This window comes from Meleagris gallopavo, chromosome 1 (assembly GCF_905368555.1).
Source record: "Meleagris gallopavo chromosome 1, MGAL_WU_HG_1.1, whole genome shotgun sequence".
Lineage (NCBI taxonomy): Eukaryota > Metazoa > Chordata > Aves > Galliformes > Phasianidae > Meleagris > Meleagris gallopavo.
Window position 1 is genome coordinate 107292285 of NC_139404.1, and position 22896 is coordinate 107315180.

The following is a 22896-nucleotide window of genomic DNA, read 5'->3' on the forward strand; positions in this document are numbered from 1 at the left end:
TGTACAGCAAGCAGGCAAAAGCAATTATTCCTTGAAAGCTCACATTCGGGTTTTAACACAGGCATGGATATGGAAAGAAGGGAAGAAGAGCTCATATAGGCTGTTACCTTATTTATTTATTTACTTTAATCTCCCTCTCCTTGGCAAGGAGCTGGTAAGAAATTCCCCACCCTTCCCTTTAATCTGCTCATTTGATTTTGTTGTTGTTTTGCTCTTTGATTGCAAAGCAGCCCTCTTTATTCTACTGTAATCCCCCTTATGTCAAACTTACATGGTTGTAGCACATACATGACAGAGCAAGTCTTTTCTGTGCATGAGAAAGGACATTCAGTCTTGAGAAAATTCTGCCCACAAGCTTGCTATAGCTCTTTCCAGAAGTGATGAAATGTGGACCTGCTACGTTCTCTTATCATTTGTGCATCTTGCATTTTGGTTTCTGCATGTTCCTGCGTATAACACACTGTGTTTTACCTTTGCATTTAATTTATGGTAAACTAAGCATGCATTAATGCTTTCCCCTCTACACTTGTAGGTTCTTCTAGAGAAAATCACCTGAACACAGTAATCACTAATATTTAGTTAACAGGACTGCATCTACCAGAACTTACTATGCTTTTGTACAGCACGCTAAGTCTGTGTTTTCTCTGCCTTTATCTACTTATACGTCCAGTATTTCATTGCCTCTCATGTCCCAGTCTCATCTTTCTTTCCAGTGAAGTTCGTGGGTACAAGGCTCAGAGATGCCCACTCCCCTTTGAGTTCAGTGGAAACTGCCAGCTATGAGGGGACAAGAAACTAAAATGAGTGCAGGGTTTGAGAGGAAGGCAGGTGAACTCAGCTGATATCTGGCTTCATTAACAACACCCAGCTCGTCAGACCTTATGCTGGTTGTTCTGGCAAACCAGCCACAGTATGTGCTATCTCCTTGTTTCAGTGTCACAGCAAGAACCTTAGATTCACATAGGTAGGAGAAGAATGGAAACTTGCAGAAAATTAGTACCATTGGGTCTGCCAATTTTAACCTCTCAATTTGCCATTACTACTCCTTTCCCTTTCCCTTTCCCTTTCCCTTTCTCTTCCCTTCCCTTCCCTTCCCTTCCCTTCCCTTCCCTTTCCTTCCTTTTTCTTATATATGTATATATAGCCATTTAATTTTTGCTACAATTACCAAACACCTTCAAAACTTTCTAGAATCAAAATCTAATTGTAAACAGAAAAATAAAGAGCTCAACTGACAGCAAAATGACATTAGAATTGAAAAACTCTGCTTTAGATGGAATAAATGCCTAAACTCAGTAATTTTAATTGCTTTTGACATCAGCTGTTTGAATCACTGTAACCAGCCAGACATTAATTGGTCAAAACAGCTCATGGATAAGACAAAGGTAACAGCATTACACTACAGTTTTGATGAAATCCTAACTTGAGAAGTGAGGTTGAAGTCTCTTGGAGGAGTCTCACCTTCCTACCACTCTCAAAAAATTCCCTTTCTGCCCCTTTCAGCTTGGCTTTAGGAAGGTAAGTTTAGCAACAGTGAGCTTGAACTCTAGGAAAGCATCCAAAGCATCAGCCATCGTTAGGCTGTACTGCACGGTCTCTGTATGGTGATTCCAGCTGAGACTGAAGTCTGCCTTTTGTAGCTGGCAGCAGTTGGAAACAGAGTAGCTCTTCAGGACCTAGGAGGGAAAAGAAATCCAAAACAGCTTTCTCAGAGCATTAAAGAGCAAAAATGGTATTTCCCAACCATGGTTACAATGTGTGGTGAACTGTTGATTTCTAAAACGTTCCAACATTTTTCATCAAGAAAACTTAACACCTTGCCATTTACATTGGGGATGTGATAGTAGCACTGAAGAAAATCGCTCTGAGTTAATGACAAATGCTACGGAAATGCTTTTTGTTGTTGCTGTTGTCTTGTTGCCAACTTTGGATTTGCTATGTGGCAAAACCCCTTACGTGAAGACAAATGTTGGCAACTGATCTCACAGGCACAAGTCACTTGGCTGTACAGTCTTTGCCCCAAACTACTTAGAGCAGAACTTTGCTGTGAATTGTGGTGCGGACCAGCAGTATCCTCCTCCAGTATGTTTCCTTCTCCGTTATACCACATTAGGCCAATGCACTCACAACCACCATGAACAGATATGCCAAAAATACAAAAGGTTAAGGATTATCCAAGAGGCATATCTATGCTGATAACAAATAAAAGGCCAGGAGTAATTATGAGGAGTGACAGTATTACTTTAAATAGCCTAAACAGCGCCAAGGAAATATCATTCCTGAAAAAGAATTCACAAAGCAATACCAATAAAGCTATTTTCCTTATCTATTTTCAGGTAATACCTACACAGTTTTTACATGACTATCACTTGGATGTATAGTATTTTATCCAGTCCTAATTTTCAGGGTGAGAAATTCAGGCATTTTCTTCTGTGCAGAGCACTAGTAAATCATTCTGACAAATTGACAAATCTGACATAGAACTGATAAGAAAATCAGTTCTAGAAATAAATTTATCTGTTTTCCAGTTCTTAATTTCAGAGGATTTCTGAAACAATAAAAAGGTACAGAAACTTAGCTGTCTATGCAGAAACTGACTGCTACTGTTCTGAAAAAATATTTTTCCACTGACACATCTCAAAATAAAAGTTTATAGGGAGTGTAATGGCACTTAATACAGTAGCTTTTCCTGACAAAATTCATCACAGACCGCTGCTGAGAAAGATGGCAATCTCCTCTGTTTTTTATTTAGTATAGTAAGAAGCTATAGAATAAATATTTCAGAATGCTACCCCGTTTACCTGTGTATTTTGGGATCCTTTGGGTAGAAAATTCTATGAGGTTACTACTAATCTTACTGCTTTTGAAGCACGTCTATGTGATTCAAGGAAAAAAGTCTGATACATTGAGGACCAGAAAAGAATAAAAACGCTGGTAGAGAAGGGTTCTGCACCTGTTGCTCCTTTACTTCAGAGCCCATGTGCCACAGACAGCATTCAATTAAATAATAGTCTTACCAATAAACAAAGACAGTACACAGCACTACACATCACTCCTTTGGCTCAAAATAATTCCAGTTTGTTACTGAACAGTCATTACGCAAAATCTCCAACGCGTGGCAGAAAAAAGTAACCCTCATATCCTGTAGATGAAAAGGTTAGTAACAAATTGGCAAAGGAAATTTAGATTGCAAATCCCTTACATATTTTTATTTGTTGTTTTATTTGAACTTTGGTATTCATTTGTAAAAGGCTTAGTTGGGAGAGCAGCTGGCATTCACTAGTTCTCCAAGGGAAGTGCCATCTGAAAAGGAATTAATTTCCAACTTCTCCAAAAATATTATTTCTTTTGAAACTTTTCCTGTTGCAGCACACTCAAGATACAGTTTTGCTTTCATAGGGATGTTAATAATAGTAGTAATAATGAAGTCACACTGAGAGATGGTAAGATACCACAGCAAAGGTTGCAGGGAAAGTCAAAGTTATTTCTAAAAGGAGTGTTCCGGAAGGTTCAGCTTTTTGAAAACTTCCTATTGCCTGGCCTACTTAAGGTGAGCTTCATTTTTTTCCTCCTTAAGCAGAATATCATTTAAGATTTGGAGATACCAGAAAACTGAAGAGAGAAATTTCTTTTCCAAGTGACCACCAACATGCAAGCATTTATTGTGCAATCAGATTGTTCCTTTTATAATTAGTTAATTCACTATCAGAAGTGCAAGATTTTGTTTTGCCTGGGTCAGGTTTTGTGGAAGAGCAGGAGGGATGACACGGTCAGTATAAGACTACAGAAAACCAGAGGATCACACATTGGGATAAAGGGGTTTTGTGAAGTCAGAGAGGTGTCTGTAATGAGTGATGACCTGCACTCACGGTTCATTTCAAATAGTCAGGCAATTACACGTTAAAATGGCTCAGACTGTTTCAATGCTTCCTGAATACTACCATCAGTGGTATTCACACAGAACAGTTGTACTCACTCTGCACCTGAGGCAAAAAAAAATTCCACTTAAAAGCATAATCACCCATGGACAAAAAACCAATTTTCCAGAAACACTATATGGAGTACTGTAGCTCCGTGTTTGTGTATATATATAAATATATATATATTTAGATCATAGCCATCTTTTATTTACCACAATAACTTGATCCAGGACCTCTACATTTCTTTTTTTTTTTCATTCAACCTGCCAAATTATAATGTGCTTTTCCCAATTAGGCACCAAACTCAGCAAAAGAAAAAAAGTTTCAAGTACGTAAGCAACACATTTTATAAATAAAAGATAGTTTTCTCATGACCAATAGGTTTTGCGCTTGTGAGGAAGACAGCTGAGGAGGTTACCTGGCCTGAGCCAGGGGTGGAATAATCCAGACGATAGAGGCATTGAATTCTAGCTCTTGTGAGGACAGAAGAAAAAAAATACACCATCATAGAATGTTGTTTGAAAAGGATCTGGGGAAGACATATAAGGGGCTAAGGAATAGAAAATTCTTTTGTTTCTGCGTTGGTAAAAGATGTTTTCTCTTTCTGATATGCATTCTTGTCCCATCAAATGTCGATCTCTCTCATAGAGACATTTATAGACTTGTTGATATTTGCAGCAAAGTAGCTCTGCTCCTCTGACACAAAATCTGTCACCAGAAACTCCTTTGTTACATCCTTTCCTAATTGCAACGTATTCTGTTGCAATTAGGCTTTACACAGAGCCTCGCATAGCGTTGCCTCTAGATGTTGATATGGCACAAGGAAAGCCATGGAAGGTTAACTTTAATTTCCAGTCATTTATACTTTGGAAGGATTTGTTGCAGAGATTCTAAGGCATCATTTAAGGGTCAGGTAGTCCATGTTAATACAGACTTTCAAAGACAAACTCATTCCTACTCATATTTTTGCTAATACATACAACATTTTCATAAATATGATAGGCACAGACAGGATTTTTACAACCATCAATCTATCTTCACTGTTAAACACAGCAGATGCTTTATACCCGGCAAAAATCTTAAGTAAGGTTCTGAGGCTGGCTCAATTTGCAGCCCTGAAAGGACTTGTTCTTCAGCTGCAGCTGGTAGGACAATTTTGGCCGTCAGGATTCCAGACAGTACCCGTTTATTTTTATTTATTTTTTGTTATTGTTGTTCATTTTTAGTTAATTTCTTTTTCATAGCAGTTCTTATCTGTGGGAGAGATACCATCTTTTTGACGTGCAACTGTCCGGACTGCACATCTATATGTGCAAAATGGAATCAAAGTGTTGTATCAGCATTGATGTATTTCATAGAATCACAACCACAGAATGGCTTGGGTCGGAAGAGACCTTTAAAGCCCATCCAGTTCCAAACGCTCTGCTGTGGGCGGGTTTGTCACCCACTGACTGCCCATCCCCCTGGTTTACAGCTCCAATATTCAGGCAAACCTTGCCCCTTCTACACTAGGGCATGCTGCCTCCACGTGGCCAAGCATGCTTCAGACTTTCTTTTGTCTTGCATTTCACACAACTGTGTGTGGCTCTGAAAGTTGGAAATAGAACGGACTAGAATGCATGCATTATTTCTGTGAGACAGGGCAATAGAGGGATGAAAAAATTAATGACTTATATTGATAACAGTGTCCTTCACACAAATATTCACCAGAAATGCACAGTAAAGTACAAAGGCATATATATATATATATATATGTGTATATATATAAAAAAAGAATACTTTCTCAAATGTTTATTACACGATGAAAGAAGACTAATTGAAAAAAAATTCACATCCTGAACTTGATCAAAGAGGACCAATTACTTTTCGGATCTATTAGCTAAAAGCAAGTTTGAAAGAGCAGTTTTTTAAAATTACATAAAACTGTATCACATTCTTGTTTCAGTTCATAACTAGTTTGATTCTGACTTGACTAGAAGACCATGGAAGTTGCTTTAGACCAGCTATGTGGTTCAAGTAGCACTAACAGTGTTATGGGTACAGAGCTTTTCCCATCACTAAAATGGAAATACTTGTGAAAATTTTCGTCCACGCCACACTCAGCCCCACCCCCACGTCCCAGCCTCCACCTATTACAGCAATGTTGTTAGAAGGACCAAAAGGAGAAAGAAAACAATTATTGTTTTGCCCATTTCTGTGTACATTTCAGTCTCTACCAGCCGACCACAAGTGTATTCCAGCTCGATGTCAATGAGGTCTTCACATAAAGTTTACACACTAGAAGGAAGTGTCACGTTATGGCTAAAAGGTTTTCTGAATTTCCAGTGCCATATTATTTCCCTGCTTTGGTTAAGATTTGACACTTCCTGTCAAATCTCAATCTTACTGCCCCAAATTCACAGTGCAAAATACACAGTACAATTTAGCAGGGGTACTAAATTTGTGATTTTTTTTTTTTTTTTAAAAAAAACATTGCAAGGTTTAGAGACGATGTGAGAACCTCAAGATTCTCACAGGTGTTGCAGGGTGCGATGCTAATTTTAGCTTGCATTTCACTGTATAAACACTTTCCCATCTCTGTTTGGTATCCAGCAAATAATCCTATCAGAAATTTTCCAAACATCCGTGTGTTTTTGTCTCTACTGTCCACTTCAAATTTTCAAAGTATAAATTAGTAGCTATACATCTGTTGCTGCTGCTCTGCTTGAACCTGTTGCTGTCCTGACTGCTGCTGCGCTGGCTGTGCCGGGGGCTGCAAGACATCAGTTTGGGGCACCGACCTCCACGTCAGAGGATGCTGTTCTGCTATCTGGTTTCCTAGAGGAGCAATGGCGTTCACCAAGGTGGTTAGGTTTATAAAATGGGGCACAGAGTGAGGATTGGCTGCCTCTGGCTGCGGCTGGATCTGAATGTCATTCTGGCGGTTGTGCAGCATGGCGGAACCGCTGACTGTGTCAAATGTCACAGTGAGAATGGAGTTGTCCAGCTGCAACTGGCGCTCCGGTGCAGTCAGGTGGCCCACAGCCACTGGTTGGAGGTTTGTGAATTGCGTTCCAGCTGCCGTTGTAATGGGGGTAACAGTGATATTTGTCAGTCCAACAGAACTGGACGGCGCTGTGACATTTGGGTCGCCAAGGGTCACCACCACCTGAGGAAAAACAGAAAGGTAACCTCAACCTTATATTGCACAGCTGACTGTCAAGTATCTAGCACTGAGCAAGACCAGCTGAGTGCTGATGGGCTCACATGTTGCCACTGGCAGTAAAAGAATTCATACAAATAGAGGGCAAACAAAGCTGGTGCACGGTCTGGAGCACACGCTTTATGAGGAGCAACTGAAGGAGCTGGGATTGTTCAGTCTGGAGAAGAGGAGGCTCAGAGGAGACCTTATTGCTCTCTATAACTACCTGAAGGGAGGTTGTAGTGAGCTGGGGGCCAGCCTCTTCTCTCATGTAACTGGTGATAGGACTAGAGGGAATGGCTTCAAGCTACACCAGGGGGGATTTAGGCTGGACGTTAGGAAATACTACTTCTCTGAAAGAGTGGTTGAGCTCTGGAATGGGCTGCCCAGGGAGGTGGTGGAGTCACCAACACTGGACGTGTTCAAGGAACGTTTGGATTTTGTGTTGAGGGACATTGTTTAGTGAGTACTATTCGTGATAGGTGGATGGTTGGACTGGATGATCTTGTAGGTCTTTTCCAACCTTGGTGATTCTGTGATTCTGTGAGAGGGGAATATAGAGAGCTTGAACATAACTTCCAAGTGTAGAAGAAAGAAGATAATGAGAGGGGAGCATATGTAACATTCAAAACCATCAGTTAAATTAACTGTCACACTTGCACACTTGTAGTCACAGCTTCAGCCAGTTAATGGTATTTGCCACACAAAGAGATGGTAACATCAAGAAAACAGAAGGAGAAAACGTGAGGAATTGCATGGACAAACACCTTTTTTTTCCCCCTATTTATCTTTATCTTACTGAAGTTTATCAAACTAGCCCTAAATGTTTGATGATTCTTTTGTGTTTGCCACAAGGAAACCAGAAGTATTATCCCCCTAGGCAATGCCAGCTGTCCACCCTTCTACTGGAGCTTACCTGCTGAATGCTCTGTACAGCTGAATTAGTCTCATCTCCAACATTTCCTGTAAATTCAGCTTCCTTCTCTGTGTATTCACTGAAGGCAGCGTCCTCAGGCACTTGAGTTTCCTCCTCCTCACCTGACTTCTGCTTTCGTTTCTGGCCACGCTTAGGAGCTGTCGTATGCTGTTTTCCTTCTAGTAATTCTCCCTGTTCCAAGGCTAATTCCGGCTGAAGCAACAAATTTCCAAAAGAAACACTAAGCAAAATAACTGGATGAAGTTCCAAGTAAGAACACTATTACCTGGAGTTGTCACACTGTTCAAGTAAAGAAACAAACTTCACCCAAAAATTTGATTTCAGAGAATGAGAACTCACTCTAAAATTACCTCCATATTATAAGCATGTGTTATATAACAAAACAGACTGATCTTGAATCTGCTTGTACTGCTTAGAAGACAGCATACCACACCTTAACCATGGACTGATTCTCTAAAAAAACCATATTCCTTGCCTATCAGCCCACACTTGGCTATGATACATACCAAAAAAGCAACATCCCCAGTAAGTCTGAAAACCGGAATTTGGCAACAGTAAATTTACCTAAACAATCCCAATTGAAGAAGCATCAATGGTTGTATTCTCTGGCAGCTGCTCTAAATCATCAATCTTCACTGAAAGAATCTGTGGACAAGGAGGTATCAGCCTGGTGAACTGCACCAGAACAAACTGCAGCCATGCAATACAGTATTACCTTAACTAATCACAGAGCAAAAACCTTGCATCCAACATTTCATACAAACCATTTAATGTAATGGTTTAATTTAATATAACCACAGCTTGTTTTGTTTTAAATAGCCTTTATCTTACGGCACAAAAATCTTTTCCTTTTCACTGAAAAGCACAGTTTAAAGACAACACTAGAAGAATGTGTCTTTTCTCGTATTCCAGATAACCCACAACCCACTGAGAAGTGAAGAATTCTGTAGAAAAGAAATATAATATTTTGTAAAATGTAATTGGCTAAAAATTACTTTATAAAACTTATTTTATTGCTATTAATAATAAACACATTATCTGTGTCCTACTCTATTGTCCCCAGCAGAATCTATGCAGCTCAGCTTATCAAAAAACAGGAACAAATTGCCTCTAAATGGCAGATAGCTAGGTGCATTTTCAGTCCAAAAATCAATAAACAAAAGCTTTTTGCTGGCATCTTTCCCTGTCACTGTGATGAAAAGTAGGCATAATTTAAGGCAAAGCAACACTGACGATAATTTGGTTGTAAAATAAAGGCTCAAATGGAAAGAACAAGCCTTATACAACCTAAAGAAGAAACTGCTGAGAAAAAAAAGCACATACATTATCTATTCAGAAATTTAGAACACAGAAAAAGCTCCACTGGAGTCAGACAAAACAACCCTCTAATCCAAATGCTCCACACTTAGCATTTATCTTTATTTATTTATTATTTCGTATCATCATCAGATGCTGCTGTCACCTCTATTCACCATTTCTTTCAGATCACTTCTGAATACAGAGAACATAATGAAGAAAAAAAAAGTGAATTATGCTCTCTAACAGATGAATACAAAATATGGAAAAATCATACATTTAAGCAAAGGCAAAAAAAAGATTTAAACAATCAGAAGAAAATCATTTTTAGGGAGCGACAATCAGATGTGTTTACTGCTGAAATATAACATAAGAGCTCATTCAGTTAAGTGCAAGCTTAAGAGATAGTGCCCAAGCTAAGGTTAATTTACCCTTAACCAAAATTTGCCTCAAAAGAACAGGGATAAAAAAGAGTTGGGGTGGAACTCCTTCTATATCACTGAAGGCCATTAAGTTTCCAAAACAAAACAAAAGTCAAAATACCAAAGCACCCCATGAGCTACTTGCCAAACTAACTTACCTCTGGATGTTTACGCCTCATGTGTCGACTCATGGATGCTCTGGTAGAAACCTTTGTCCCACACAGCTGACAGCTCTGGGCTTCCACCTTATCGTGAGTGAGCTGTATGTGTTTCTGGAGCATGTAATCAGTGACATACTTCTTATCACAGACTGAACACGTCCACTGTTTTCCTACTGGTGGCAGATGGAAGGAAAATCTGTTAGCAACAGCCCCAAAAGGTGAGTATCATATCGTCAGTAGCTGAGGAAGAGGAACTAGGGAAAAAATTAAGCTATAATACTTGGCTATTATTTCTTGGAGAATTTACCTGTATGAATCAACTTATGAGTTTCCATTGTATTTCTCTCACTAAAAGTCTTCCCACAGAGCTCACACATGAAATCTTTGATTCCTGTATGAAGAGTACATTTAGCATAAGAGCAGTAATAGTTTAAGGCATCTTGGATAATTCTAAATCTCATACTACCAAAAACCCCATTACACAGCCAAACAAGTAGGGAAAGCCCAGCATCACCAGCTATTTTTTATCCAAACCGTGCCACTCTTATCAGTCAGAAAATAACATTTTGTTTTGGGAAATAAGAAACTAAAGACTAATTTAAAATGGAAGCAACAACCTAGGCTTCCCCAAGACCAAACCAACCTCCATTAAAAAAGGAAAATATGAAACCAACCAAACGATGTATCTTAGTTGTATAATAGAACAGTGGTTCTGGCTGACAAGAGGTCAAAATCCCACTTTTCAAAAAAGCATAATATGTGTATTTCTATTCTCACACTCTCACTCTTCTAGATACGAGTTCTCCCAAGAAGCATTGAGTTGATTTTGCACATCTTTAGAGACCTCACCCGTGTGTCTTTTGTAATGCTTCAGCATGTTGACTTTCTGTGCAAATTTTCGGTGACATTCCTTGCATTCATATTCTTTTATCCCTTTATGAAGTTTCATGTGGTGACGAAGGGCATGTTTTGTCTTCATTCCTATGAGACAAGCAGACACAGCTAAAAGCGTGGTATCATGATTTTCTCCATTTCTCCCACCTTCAGAGAAGAACTCAAACTAAATTCATTGTTAGCCAACAGCAATTTATCGCTATCCTTCTAGATCCAGGCAAAAGCTCTGGAAAACATCCGAAGAATCACCGAGGAAGAAGCAAAACAGCAAGGAAAACAGAAGAAAAAACATTATCAGAGATATCACATTTAATGCCTTTACTAAAATGCCAGTTCAGTAATTGCTCAGATTGTAACAAATAACTCAAAAAGTAGAAACAACTTTTGACATTTGAGGCTCTTAGAGAGAGAAATCACTCTAAGTTTACGTGTGAAAACAACTCAGAATGAAAAAAACCCAACAACCAAGATTTTTGTTCACTTTGGTGCTGCAAACGCAGCAGAATTCAGTCAGGGAAGCACTTCTCAATCTAACAGAACAGAGGGAAATTTTATTAAAATTAGATGCATCTTACAGGTCATGGAAGCAGTTCATAAACTTAGAAGTGTTTTACATATCTGTCAAGCTCCTGATTAATAGTTTCTAACACTCGCAAGTAAAGAAATTTATATTCGGAAGACCTTCCCAATATTCTAAGAGTAGAATTTGAATTCAGATATTCATCTGCTATTCAGTACCACAATTAATGGAAAACAAGGCTTTAGACATACCTTTGCCACATTCTGCACACAAGTATTCTCGGATATTATCATGGACCCGCATGTGTTCTTTTAACATGTCTTTCCTAGCAAATGATTTGCCACATTGCTCACAAGCATGACTTTTTACACCTTAAAAATAAATGTAAAAGACAACATAAACAAACAAAAAAAAATGTTCATGAAAAATGTGCATCCCCTCAAAACTGACTAGGTTGGTGAATTAGAGGGCGACAGTCCATCTGTGTTGTCAGCCACATCTTTCATGCACACTGTAGTCCAAACTGCATTTGGAGATGTTAGAGAAAGAAAAGCTGCTTTTTTTTTTTGTGCATGATCTGAAAAAAGACAAAGCCTGAAGTAGGGCAATCCTGTATAGCATGAAATAATAATGAATTGTTAAAAATGATTTTGCAATAGCAGTTTTCAGCACGTGTAATGGTGAGAAGGTGACATGGATAAGAATTTGAGGAAGAACGGAATACAGAATTAGGTTTTTTAGCAGATGAATCCTGCATGGGGTTAACTAAGGATCTTCTGCACTGTGGGCTTTGACCGGATATCTTCATTAACACTTTCTGCTTTAGAAAATTGGTCTACCTTAAAGCATAAATAGATAATTTATCTTATTGTAACTTAGAATAAAAACCCAGAAGCTTTTTTCATGGGAAAAAGAGAAAAAAAAGGCAGGCACTGGCAACAGAAATTTTTTTTGATATTGATAATTATAAAGAAACACAGCATTTTTACCTGTATGTATAAGCTTATGTCTTTCCAGATTTCCTATACTGTTAAAAATCCTTCCACAGATTTCACATGGATGGATGTATCTGAAACCAAAAAGACCAAAACTGTCATGCTTTTCTTGAGACAGAGATGATTTTCAGACATTTCTGTCAGTAACTTTAATTTATTTGGTAGTACTAATTACTAGACAAGTTCCTTGAATTGTAAATGTAAGCTTGGAGCAGTTTGGTATTGCTATGTCCTCAAATCATAATCGTATTGTTGTTTTTTTAATTCTTATTAAAAAGCACAGATTTATACTTTACAAAGCCTGAACTGGGAGGCTGTTGAGTTAACAACACTAAATGAATTACTAATGTTATATATTTTATTAGAGCCCAGTTCTCCTAAAGCATCAGATGACAGAGCCACCGTGACTACAAAAAGACAGCTCCTCTTAGCAGTCCAACAAGTCGTCTTACTTCTGCACATTAGGATCAGGTAGGTTCTCCCGGTGAATGACCATGTGTGCATGGTAAGTAGCCTTCAAGGCAAAACGTCGATTACAAATGCTACAGCCATAGCCTTTCTCCTTGTGCACGTCCATTATATGCTTCAAGTACTCCTTTCCTCGGCCGAAAGTTAACTGTGAAATGAACCAATAGTGAATGAAAGGGGAAGAAGTTCCTTGCGAACAGCTGTGGTTTAGTAACACATTACTGGGATCTACAGTCAGAAGCAGCAGTCAGAAATATTCTGCTTATCGCTAGATGAAATATCTTTGAAAGCTAGATTTGGGACTGAACTTGTTTGGCTGTTACAAGCACTCTGCTTCAGGACATCAATTAACTCACTCAGAAAACCAGATCAGTATGGTATCTCTGGGTCCCTGCTGACAGAGGGCAGAAGAGTATAATGAGAACAGTTCACTTATTTTTGGACAGAGAAGTACTTCTTGCACTGCACTAGTAAAGACCTCCAATTATTTGTGCACCAAGGAACAGACTGGAGAGCCACACATAATCTTCACTAGCTATTTAAGCAAGGATGCCACAGACAGAGATAAATGTTTTTTGAGCTCTAAAGCATAGTATTCCATTCTGCAGAGAAAGCATCAGCACTAGCTTCAGGGAGTTTGTATTTCTTGGCATTTGCAGGGCAGAGATTCCAGCTCAGCTCTTGGAAGCACTAGAGCTACAACAGACAGGAGCTCCACCAGGGCTAAGTAACGTTCCATATTCTTATATGCTCCTATGTATCAGGGCAAAGTGCCACAACAACATGTTCATTTGCTCTAATTTTGGTCCTATTCAGGGCATGGCTGGCAGCACCGTACAGCCTGGTGAAGATGTCCTTTGGGAAAAGGAAACTGAGTGAGAGAGACACAAAATCTTGGAACAGGTACTTCACTAATACTCATTTGTATGTAGTTCTCCTTTAGGAGTGCATCAGTTTTCAGCCAAAAAGAGCTTCCCTATCTCACAATGGATTACAGTCATCTTCCATCGCCTTACAGTTCACAAACTTCACAAACACCTGCAAAAGCACTAAAAGAGACGAGCTTCCAGAAACATCCTTCTAATTTGAAACAGCAAAATTTCCCTCATTTAGAAGCATATGTTTTATACAGTTTATGTACCCATTAAGTGCCAGACGTTAAAATTAGCAAGTATATGATTAACTGGTGAGACTACATCTTATGCTTACTGACATAAGCTTAAAATCAGTTTGCAGATAAGAACAGAAAACTGAAGTACTAATATCTCCAAGTCTTCTACATGAGAAGGTAGGCTAAGTGCTTTCACCACATTATGTGTATCTGTGATATAAATTCTGATTTCCAGAGGACAAGCCAGTGATTTAACTCCCAAGATTCCCCTGCTCCACTGCCAGTTTGTCCAGTTCTGCTGTTCTCACAGATCATTTTTTGCAACCCTCTCACTCCTGCACAGTGTGCTCCCCATAAATATATAGAACTCAAAGATCCCATTCTTCCTCATTACTTCGTTACAAAATAGCAAAAGCCATGCAATTAAAGGCTGAGTCTTCCTCTGCTTGCTGACAAGTAAGCAAAGTATATTCCAGTAGTACCATCCTGGTAGTAACAGTAGGCCAAGAACAAGCATTCATGTTGGACACTAACAGGAGTGGTAATCCCCCAAAGTGGATACCCACTAGACAGCATTTGATCTTTTTGAAATGAATCAAATTGTGGATGGTATCATTCAGAAATACCACTTTAACATATATATTTTTTTAATTTGCACATAATTAAAACATAGTCTAAGAATTGAATGTTCCTTTACTGTTTCTTTCTCCAGTTTTGCTTGCTTGCTGCCTCATACAGGGAAACATGCATTTATCTTTTTAAGTGTCTGGCATTCACCTTGGAGAATACCACCTGGTGTCTTATGGAATGACATCATTTGCAGATTAGAGCACTGCAGAGGAGAGCAGACCTGTGAACTGGCCTTCTCTTTCCTAATTTTCAACATTACTTAAAGTTATAAATAATTGATAGACATCTCCGCTCCTTCCCTCCCATCAAATTAATTTGAAAGTATTTAAAGGTACCTGGCACCTTTTGCAGCTATACTTGTGAGGCTCAGAATCTGCACTTTCATCAGAATTGTCATCATTTTCCTCTGATGAGATTCCAATTTTACCAATGAACTCTTCCCTCTGGTGATCGTCCATTAGTGCTATATCCTGTGCAAAGTAGAAAAGAATATTGTGTTTTAATAGATTAAACATCTATTTCAAAATGTAATACCTCAACAGCATTTTCATCACGCATTATTGGCTGCTGTAGCACTATTTATCAACATCATCTAGATTATCTTCCCATTTCATTCAATTAAGATAAACAAATTCACTCTGTCCATGATTAAACAAGAACCAACCATTTACCTGAACAGATAATACCAGATTTTGTATGTAGAATGAATTTTAATGTAAACAGAGTCAACAGGTTCAGTATTACATCCATATAAGAGTCTTTACAAATGTCACTGAGTGATACAACTCCTTTAGATTTCGGGTTAACCAAGTGATGCCAAAATAATCAGCATCTGTTTAGACATTGCTGGTCTCTTTTTTTTTTTCCCCCCCTCTGTATGATTTGAATCATTTTGACAAAACCAGGTTAGGAACTGAGCACACAGCCAGTTATGCTGGTATATACAAGAGAATCACAATCACTGGCATGGAAAAGAGCAGGAGCAGTAATTTTTGTTGCTGGTGAAGTTTTTTTCAGTGCAGAGAGAGGATGACAGTAAATCCTCATTCCTCATCTCAGCCAAACTACAGCTGGAACAATACATCTGTTAGCAGCTATCTTGTTAGGTAGTTATTCTTTCTGCTTTAAACCAATCAACCTCAATGATTCATGCAAAGTCACAAGTTTAGAAGAGCATTCTGCAGTGACACCTGAAATAACACATGTAGAAACACAGAGCCATAGGTAAAGAACACAGTGCTTGCTAGACTGCAGCAGAAACATCACCGCGCAGGATACACAACCACTTACGTTGCCAGTACAAACACATGGCTGTAACAGTCTCAATATATTTATTGATATGTTTGTTAATGTTTGCTAAATAAACATGACTTTTCTACCAAACAATTAACTCAATACCTTAAAATGGACATGAATGTGATCTCTCAACACATCCACTCTAAAAAATTTACGTCCACAGATTTCACAGGTGTATTTCTTGTCTCCATGTGTTAGAAGGTGTTTGTTCATATTGCTCCTACATGAAAACACCTAAAAGAAAAAAGGATGGGTTTTTGTAACACATCCAGCGGGGCTACAGTTCTTTACCCAATAAATAGCTAAGAATGTACCTCCTGTCTTTTTTATTTATTCAGACCAGAAACACACAGGAACGTCTGTTATCTAGCCAACAGATGACCTCAGAAACTGGTGACAAAGCAAAACATATATGCAGCCCCAAAGACCTTACTGAAATTGCCTGCTTATCAGAGGTGGGCTTACAAATAGATGCAGCAGACTTACATAGAGTAAATTTATTTAGACAGTGCCTTTTGAACCAAGAATGTTTCATCTATCTATAAAAAGATACCTGCACAAAATCTATCTTTGCTGAAATTAACATACTTCATTTACATAACTTCAGTTTTGTTCTTATTTTTGTCCTAACAGCTTCCACAATCATTGGCCGTAGTGGATTTGGACACATAATAGAGCTTATGCAGCCGGAAGAGGAACATCTTGGCTGGGCCTCAGGACTTGCTGCTGACTGACTATGCATCTGTATAAGTTGTGAGGCAGCCTGATGTGGCACATACTGCGCTAAATGTCATTTACCTCAACCTTTTGGCAGACAGTGTGTCTATTTAAGTAGATAGCTACTGTGGTTTAATGCGTGGCTGGTAACATGTTCTATGCCAAGATAATTCATTTAGAGACTCAGAGCTGAGGCACTGTACCTTCAGCATGTTCCTGGAGCTACAACACATAGCTTCACAGGGCACATGCTGGCAAAGCAGCCTACCTTCCCACACACAGGACATCCTGAAGGCTCCTTCTTGTAGCGAACCATGTTTTCCGTGCTGTGTTCAAAGTCTTCTCTTTTCACACGCCTCACCCCTTTACAGAACAGTCCCCATCAAAAAAACAAAACAAAAAAAATAAACCATGGCTTTCCACTCCAATCTGCATGCCCTCTCAGGTGAGTACTGTAAAGAAGAGTGAAATACTGGGAAGAGGCTCAATGCAGAATTCAATTGCTAGCAAAAGGATAATTTCTTAGTTAAAATGCCATCTTAAGAATACAGAAGAATTCTGCCAAAGGGAAGTATTGTGGCCTGTTGGATATTACACCAATTGTAATGTGTCTGAAAACAGGAATTTATTGTCAATAACAGAAAACAGGCAGATCTAGTAGGCCTTGGTATTTTGATCAGATATCTAGACTAGAAATCACTCCGTCAGTCTCTAAGGGGAGAGAGAGTAACCCAGCATCACTTCTGATGTTCAAGGACGATTACAGACCTCTTTCTTTGCTAATTTCCATGAAGAAAAGGGCTGCTGCTTTTCTGTGACAACTTCCTGCCATCGCTACTCAAAACCTTGTCCTCTAGTTCAGGACACAGAGGGCTGAATCATGAAAGTCCAATGATGGCTGGCTATGCCCAAAGTGACAAATTACATAATTTGACTGCTTTATTATTATTTTTATATATATATCACCTTTGTTCTTATCTTCTATACCACTAGTGGTATTTTAATGTATAATTTGATAAGCTGTCATCATCCAAGTTTTTCCAGACCCTTTGAGGAGTATCTATAACACAAAATCACATCGTAGAATGCCGTGGGTTGGAAGGGACCACAAAGATCATCTAGTTTCAACCCCCCTACTATGTGTAGCATTGCCAACCACCAGACCAGGCTGCCCAGAGCCACATTCAGCCTGGAACATAACATCCTTAGATGTTTGAAATTTTGAAATCTCATAATCTCATCTTCTTATACTCCCTAGATTACATCATACAGCATTCCATTTATACGATATTGGTCAGGTAGCAGCCTATAGAATAGATTTATATTTATACAGCAGTTACTTTCAGATAATTCTCTGCTCTCAAATATTCAAGTTACCACATATTTAAAATAGAAAAGAATAAAAATCAAAGAAACTAAAAAAAAAAAAAAAAAAATTAGGCAGCCTCAGATACTGCATAATGAGCCAAGCAGCTTTCATGTGACTGTCAGCAGCACTGCATCCAATCATGTGAAGTTAAAAAAAAAAAAAAGGGTGCAGCTCCTGTAAAGGTTTCTCAGATCTAAATAACTCCCCTCCAGGATTCGTTACTGTTATTTTTCATACACTTCACATATTGCTGAAACCTGCAACTTTAAAGCAAGAAACTGACTAAAAATGACACCTACCATAATAACTAGGTTCATAGGTGGGAAGCTTACCTTCCAGGTGTCGCCTTTGATGGTCCAGCATGACATCTTTCCTGTAGAACATCTTATTGCAGATTTCACATGCAAACTTCTTATCTCCATGCTTTTTCTTGTGTTTGGAAAGATTACTGTTTGTAGAAAAGAATCTGAAACACATCTCACACTGGAATGTCTTGTCATCTGTAAGCAAGAGAAACCAGGCAGCTTTTTAAAAAGGAAAGCAAGTTTTCTGTGTTTGTGACATACGTAGTTCTTTTGTGAAACCTGAGTTATAACATACAAGTAATCAATCTTTATATTTAGATTGAGGAAGGAAATGAAGTATGTATTTTTTTTTAACTCTAAAAGCTGTCCTCTCATTAAAAGTATAATAAACACTAAACAATACACCAAGTGCATCTTTGCTACCTATGAAGTTAACAATCCCTGGAAAGTATTTCTTCAAAAATAATAAGAACATAAGTTCAAAACTGATTCTATCATAATTTCCTTACCTGGTCTATTTCTATCATGGTCTAGCATACATTAAAATAACGTTCAAAGTAGATTCAGTTACAGTTGATTCAAGTTTTTTCAATGATGGTAAAATAGTTGTGTATATGGCAACACATCATAACACTGACAGCTGTATCTAAACATCAGAATACTGCCAGCATTGGCTCCTAATGTCAGCCAGTACAGTATACTTCAGAAGAAAGTACCAAATCTCAGAAGAGGAACATTACATGATAACAAGCCTATGGGAAATTTGTTTTGTATTTAGTAGTTGAGACTTCTGTCAGAAAATGAAAGCATGGTCCTTTAGGTGGAATTTGCCAACACTACAGCAATCACAAAGATGCTAACTGCTTGATTTGTCAAATTGGAGAGCAAAAACTGCTCATTATGGTAGCAGTCAACTCAGAAAGAAAATGAGCTGGTCTCTTTGAATACTGAGGTCATTCAGCTTTGCTTCCCATTCTTCATAAGGCTGAGTTTTCATTCAATCTGTACCCTTTCAAAGGAAATCAGAAAATCTATTTTGAATGGTGCTTGAGGCGGCAGCTACCCAGGTGATTCTGAACAGGGAGTTATCATGTGTCTGTAAAAGTAATCAGGCTGTCATTTTCTAAGCATAAGATCACTCAGAGCATCTAATAGGAATAATAACAAGGGAAGGCTCTGGAAGGAAATGACAGGCTCTAGCGATAGCAAGAAGGAAACATACGGAGAGATTATTTTAAGTATAAAGAAAGCACAAAAAAGCAGAAGACAACTAATCTCTGAAAATTGCAAACGATCAGTAATAGCGACCTCTTTTCCAGTTCCTCTTTCTCAGAGAAATTAGTTGAAACTTAGCTTCAGGAAAGAAAGTTAAACAGAGACAGTGACAGGGTATCTGTGAACATACAAGTGAAATACCAGTGAGGATATTTTATGGGTGAGCAGGGAAAAGTTATTCTTTTGCCTTTATTAGGCAACACATAAGTGGATGTATTACTCTACAAATTATTGATTCTACTTTGATTACTGCAAGAAGTAGTTTTATAAGGGAAGGAAGAAAGGAGAGTGGCAGGTTGCTTGCAATAATGAAAAAATCCAAATGCATATTTTCCCTTTATAGTTAGCATGCTGAGGTGGGTTTGTAGGCATACCCATAAGGATGAGAGGAAGCTGAAGCGTTAGCCATGCTCACCTGTCCTGCAGTTATGGAATTCCAAGGCACTCTCTATTCGAAAAGCCTTTTCACATGTTGTGCACTTGTACCTGTACTCACTGTCAACCTGAGGATTACAAAGATTATTTAAGAGGGGAAAACGCTGACTCATGATTGACAGAGAAATCTCAATTACTTTTTCTGCTTTTTATCTTGACCAATTTTTCCGCCTTCAACGTGACGTTTAAATATACACTGGTGCAAAATTCTAATGCTTTATTATCATGCTGTGTTCCTGCATTTGATCTCTACTAAAAAAATAAATCAACAAAAAAAACAACAGTAGACCAATAGACCATGCACCTGTGTGCATCCAACAGTCTTCCTGGTTACCCCAAGTCAGACAGAGAAATTTTGAAAAGCAAGACATAACCTGACTCATCCTCTAGCTCCCAAACAGATGCCAGGAATATGAGAGCCTGGGGTCTTGATGTCAGGCAACAACAGAAATTTTCGCTGATATGACCCCACCACTGGGATGTTTAATACTTATATGGTGGCAGTAGAACTAAAAAGCCCTCGTCAGCAGGCACAGCACTCTGCTACAAGCTCTGTAAGTTTACAGGTTGGCTCATAGTTCTCACTAACGCAGCCTTTACCCAGAGTGTTCATACGCTATCTCTGCAACAGGCAGAGATAAATAAACGAGGACAGGCAAACAAAACTAGAGCAATACTGTTTGATACAATAAACTGAAGTCCAATCTCACCTCTAGGTCATGTAGGTGCAGCTAATTCCAGCTTGTCTTACTGTAACTGATGCCTGAAAACAACCTTCTACAGGAAATTCAGACACAAAAAAGAACTTTATGGCCTTAAGTAAGCCCACGCTTTCCAAACTGATCAGCTGTTCTAACAGAAGATGTTACCTCTCCTTATCAGTCTTACCTCACTTATAAGAAATTCACAGAGATATCCGCTCAAGCATAACTGACCCAAATTCCCCAGTGAGCACCTGGAAGCTCACTGCACATTTTCACACAACCTCAGAAAAAGCCCGCTGGTCATTTCCACTCACTTCATTCCTGCTGTGCTTGTATGAAACATGCTGCTTTAAGCTCTCTTTACGGCTGAACAGCTTTGCGCATTCCTCACATTTAAATAGTTTGTCACCTGAGGGCATCAATCAAGATTAAAAAAAAAAAAAAGTAGTCAGAAACTGATAATAATCAACTCTAGGCAAGACAGGGGAAATCAAACCACAAGCAAAACAAACAGGCTAGTGATTAGAAGCTTTAGTAATTCAGGAGATCCAGGTAGTAGATCTTAACCTCTTCCATTCTAGTGAAGTTTACCTAGTGACAATTTTGTTTGATTCCCCCCCACCCTTTTTTGAATTGCTGTTTTTTGCAAAATCTTTAGAAGCAGGTCACGAGGACTCCTGCAACTACAGATCACAGAAGGGAAAGCACTTAGGTGATATTTTCACAGCAGTGTTGATCATGAGACTGTTAAGATGGGGGAATATATCTGCAAAGGGACGAATAGTTTTGGAAAAGTCATCACCTCCTTCCCCCTGCTTAAAATATGTACCTAGATTCAAATTTTAAATAATTTCGGTTCCTACGGTCTGCATAACTTAAAAAAGAAAAAAAAAAAAAAAAAAAGGAAGAGCTCTATTAAAACAATACATACCAATATCTAAGAATAGCTTAAGATGTTTTTACTCAAAAGTGGAACCAATGAGAGAAAGAAACAATGCACAAGCAAGGCAAAAGCAAGCCTACCATGAGAACGGATGTGCCTGCTGAGGTTGCTGCTGTTCTGGAAGATCTTACTGCAGATACTGCACTGATAGACTCTTTTGTGCTCCCCAAGTTGTTTTATCAGCTTCCGCCGTATACCATGTCTACTGGAGAGAATTAAACTTCTTTTGAGGGACATGCTGTTTTGGTGATGAGCAAACCTACTGGATCAGAGAAAGAAAGGCAGGGACTGAAAGGTAACCCACAGGTTGCAAGAAAGTCCCATCAGATGGCGAAAGCTAGAAGGTGTTATGCTCAGCTTCTGACAGGAGAGGGAGCGCTGGAGCCTCATCATTGCCAGACGACCTTTCGGCCACCTGCTTGAAGCAGCAGATGTTGGAAAGCAGCTTGCTTCAAATTAACTTCACCCAAGACAAAAAAGAAAGAAAGCAGGAGCCACCAACCCCCACAGATTGTCTTTTCAGGCCACTCAGAGGAGCACAAAGGATCTGTTCTGCTCCTCTGAAAAAATACCATCAGCATGCTTTTAGCTTAGAAATCTTGGCAGTTTTCATGTAAAAAGCATGTATGGTAAAGAAGGCAGCAGGGCACCAAGAAGCAACACTGTTCTATTTTCCAGCACCACCACCAGTTGGAATGCATTTTTGATGGCTCTGTATCTGCTAAGGACTTTAGTATATAGCATTACTAGCTAATTTTGAAATATCTAACAAGCACTTTATTATGCAAAAAATAAAAATAAAAATCAAGTAGCCAATTTTACCAAGTCAGAAAGACAAAAAAGAATTTTAAAAATCCTTGATATTTAAAAGTCTCCTTGAGGTTCTGGTATACTTACGTTTTTACTTTCTACTGCTCTAAGTCTGAGGTAACACACTCAAATCAATATGAAGTGATTTATGAGTTAAAATACAAACCAGACTGAATAATAACTGTTAGCTGTCTTTTAAAGCAAAAATCTATTTGCCTGTTTTATAACCAACATTCAACAGGAGTATATTCAACTGCACAATATTTCATTGTGAAACTGCAAGAGACTTTGGGATCACATTGAAATAAACCTGTCACATGACAGAAAATGAAATTATCATGTGTTCCAGCCTTCTAGCACCAATATCTCACCAACCATGCGTCACCCTACAGTACATGAGCCATCTTTGTGGCTCTTCTAGCAGCAGCATCACATTTTTTACAGTAATGAAAAAGAGTACCTATGGACCCAGTAGAAGAACTGTTGCATGCTACTTAATCTTGATTA

At 38.6% G+C, this 22896-nt stretch overlaps 1 protein-coding gene across 2 annotated transcripts in view; it reads right to left on the bottom strand.

Annotated features, from left to right (window-relative positions):
* Window positions 1-4160: 4160 nt before the first annotated feature.
* Window positions 4161-22896, bottom strand: part of PRDM15 (PR/SET domain 15) — a 32095-nt gene continuing 13359 nt past the window's right edge. The window contains exons 9-24 of one of the 2 annotated variants that reach the window (XM_085208966.1): window positions 21660-21841; window positions 20951-21045; window positions 19913-20000; window positions 18250-18417; window positions 16817-16911; window positions 15934-16065; window positions 14871-15005; window positions 12779-12942; window positions 12321-12400; window positions 11583-11702; window positions 10767-10898; window positions 10225-10308; window positions 9915-10087; window positions 8603-8683; window positions 8018-8230; window positions 4161-7068 (exon numbers count right to left, since the gene is read on the bottom strand). In XM_085208966.1, coding sequence (XP_085065092.1) covers window positions 8603-8683; window positions 9915-10087; window positions 10225-10308; window positions 10767-10898; window positions 11583-11702; window positions 12321-12400; window positions 12779-12942; window positions 14871-15005; window positions 15934-16065; window positions 16817-16911; window positions 18250-18417; window positions 19913-20000; window positions 20951-21045; window positions 21660-21841 — 1729 coding nt within the window. In that variant the 3' untranslated portion in view covers window positions 4161-7068; window positions 8018-8230. Of the gene's footprint in view, window positions 7069-8017; window positions 8231-8602; window positions 8684-9914; window positions 10091-10224; window positions 10309-10766; window positions 10899-11582; window positions 11703-12320; window positions 12401-12778; window positions 12943-14870; window positions 15006-15933; window positions 16066-16816; window positions 16912-18249; window positions 18418-19912; window positions 20001-20950; window positions 21046-21659; window positions 21842-22896 lie in introns of both variants that reach the window. The other variant, XM_085208956.1, reaches the window with a different exon arrangement.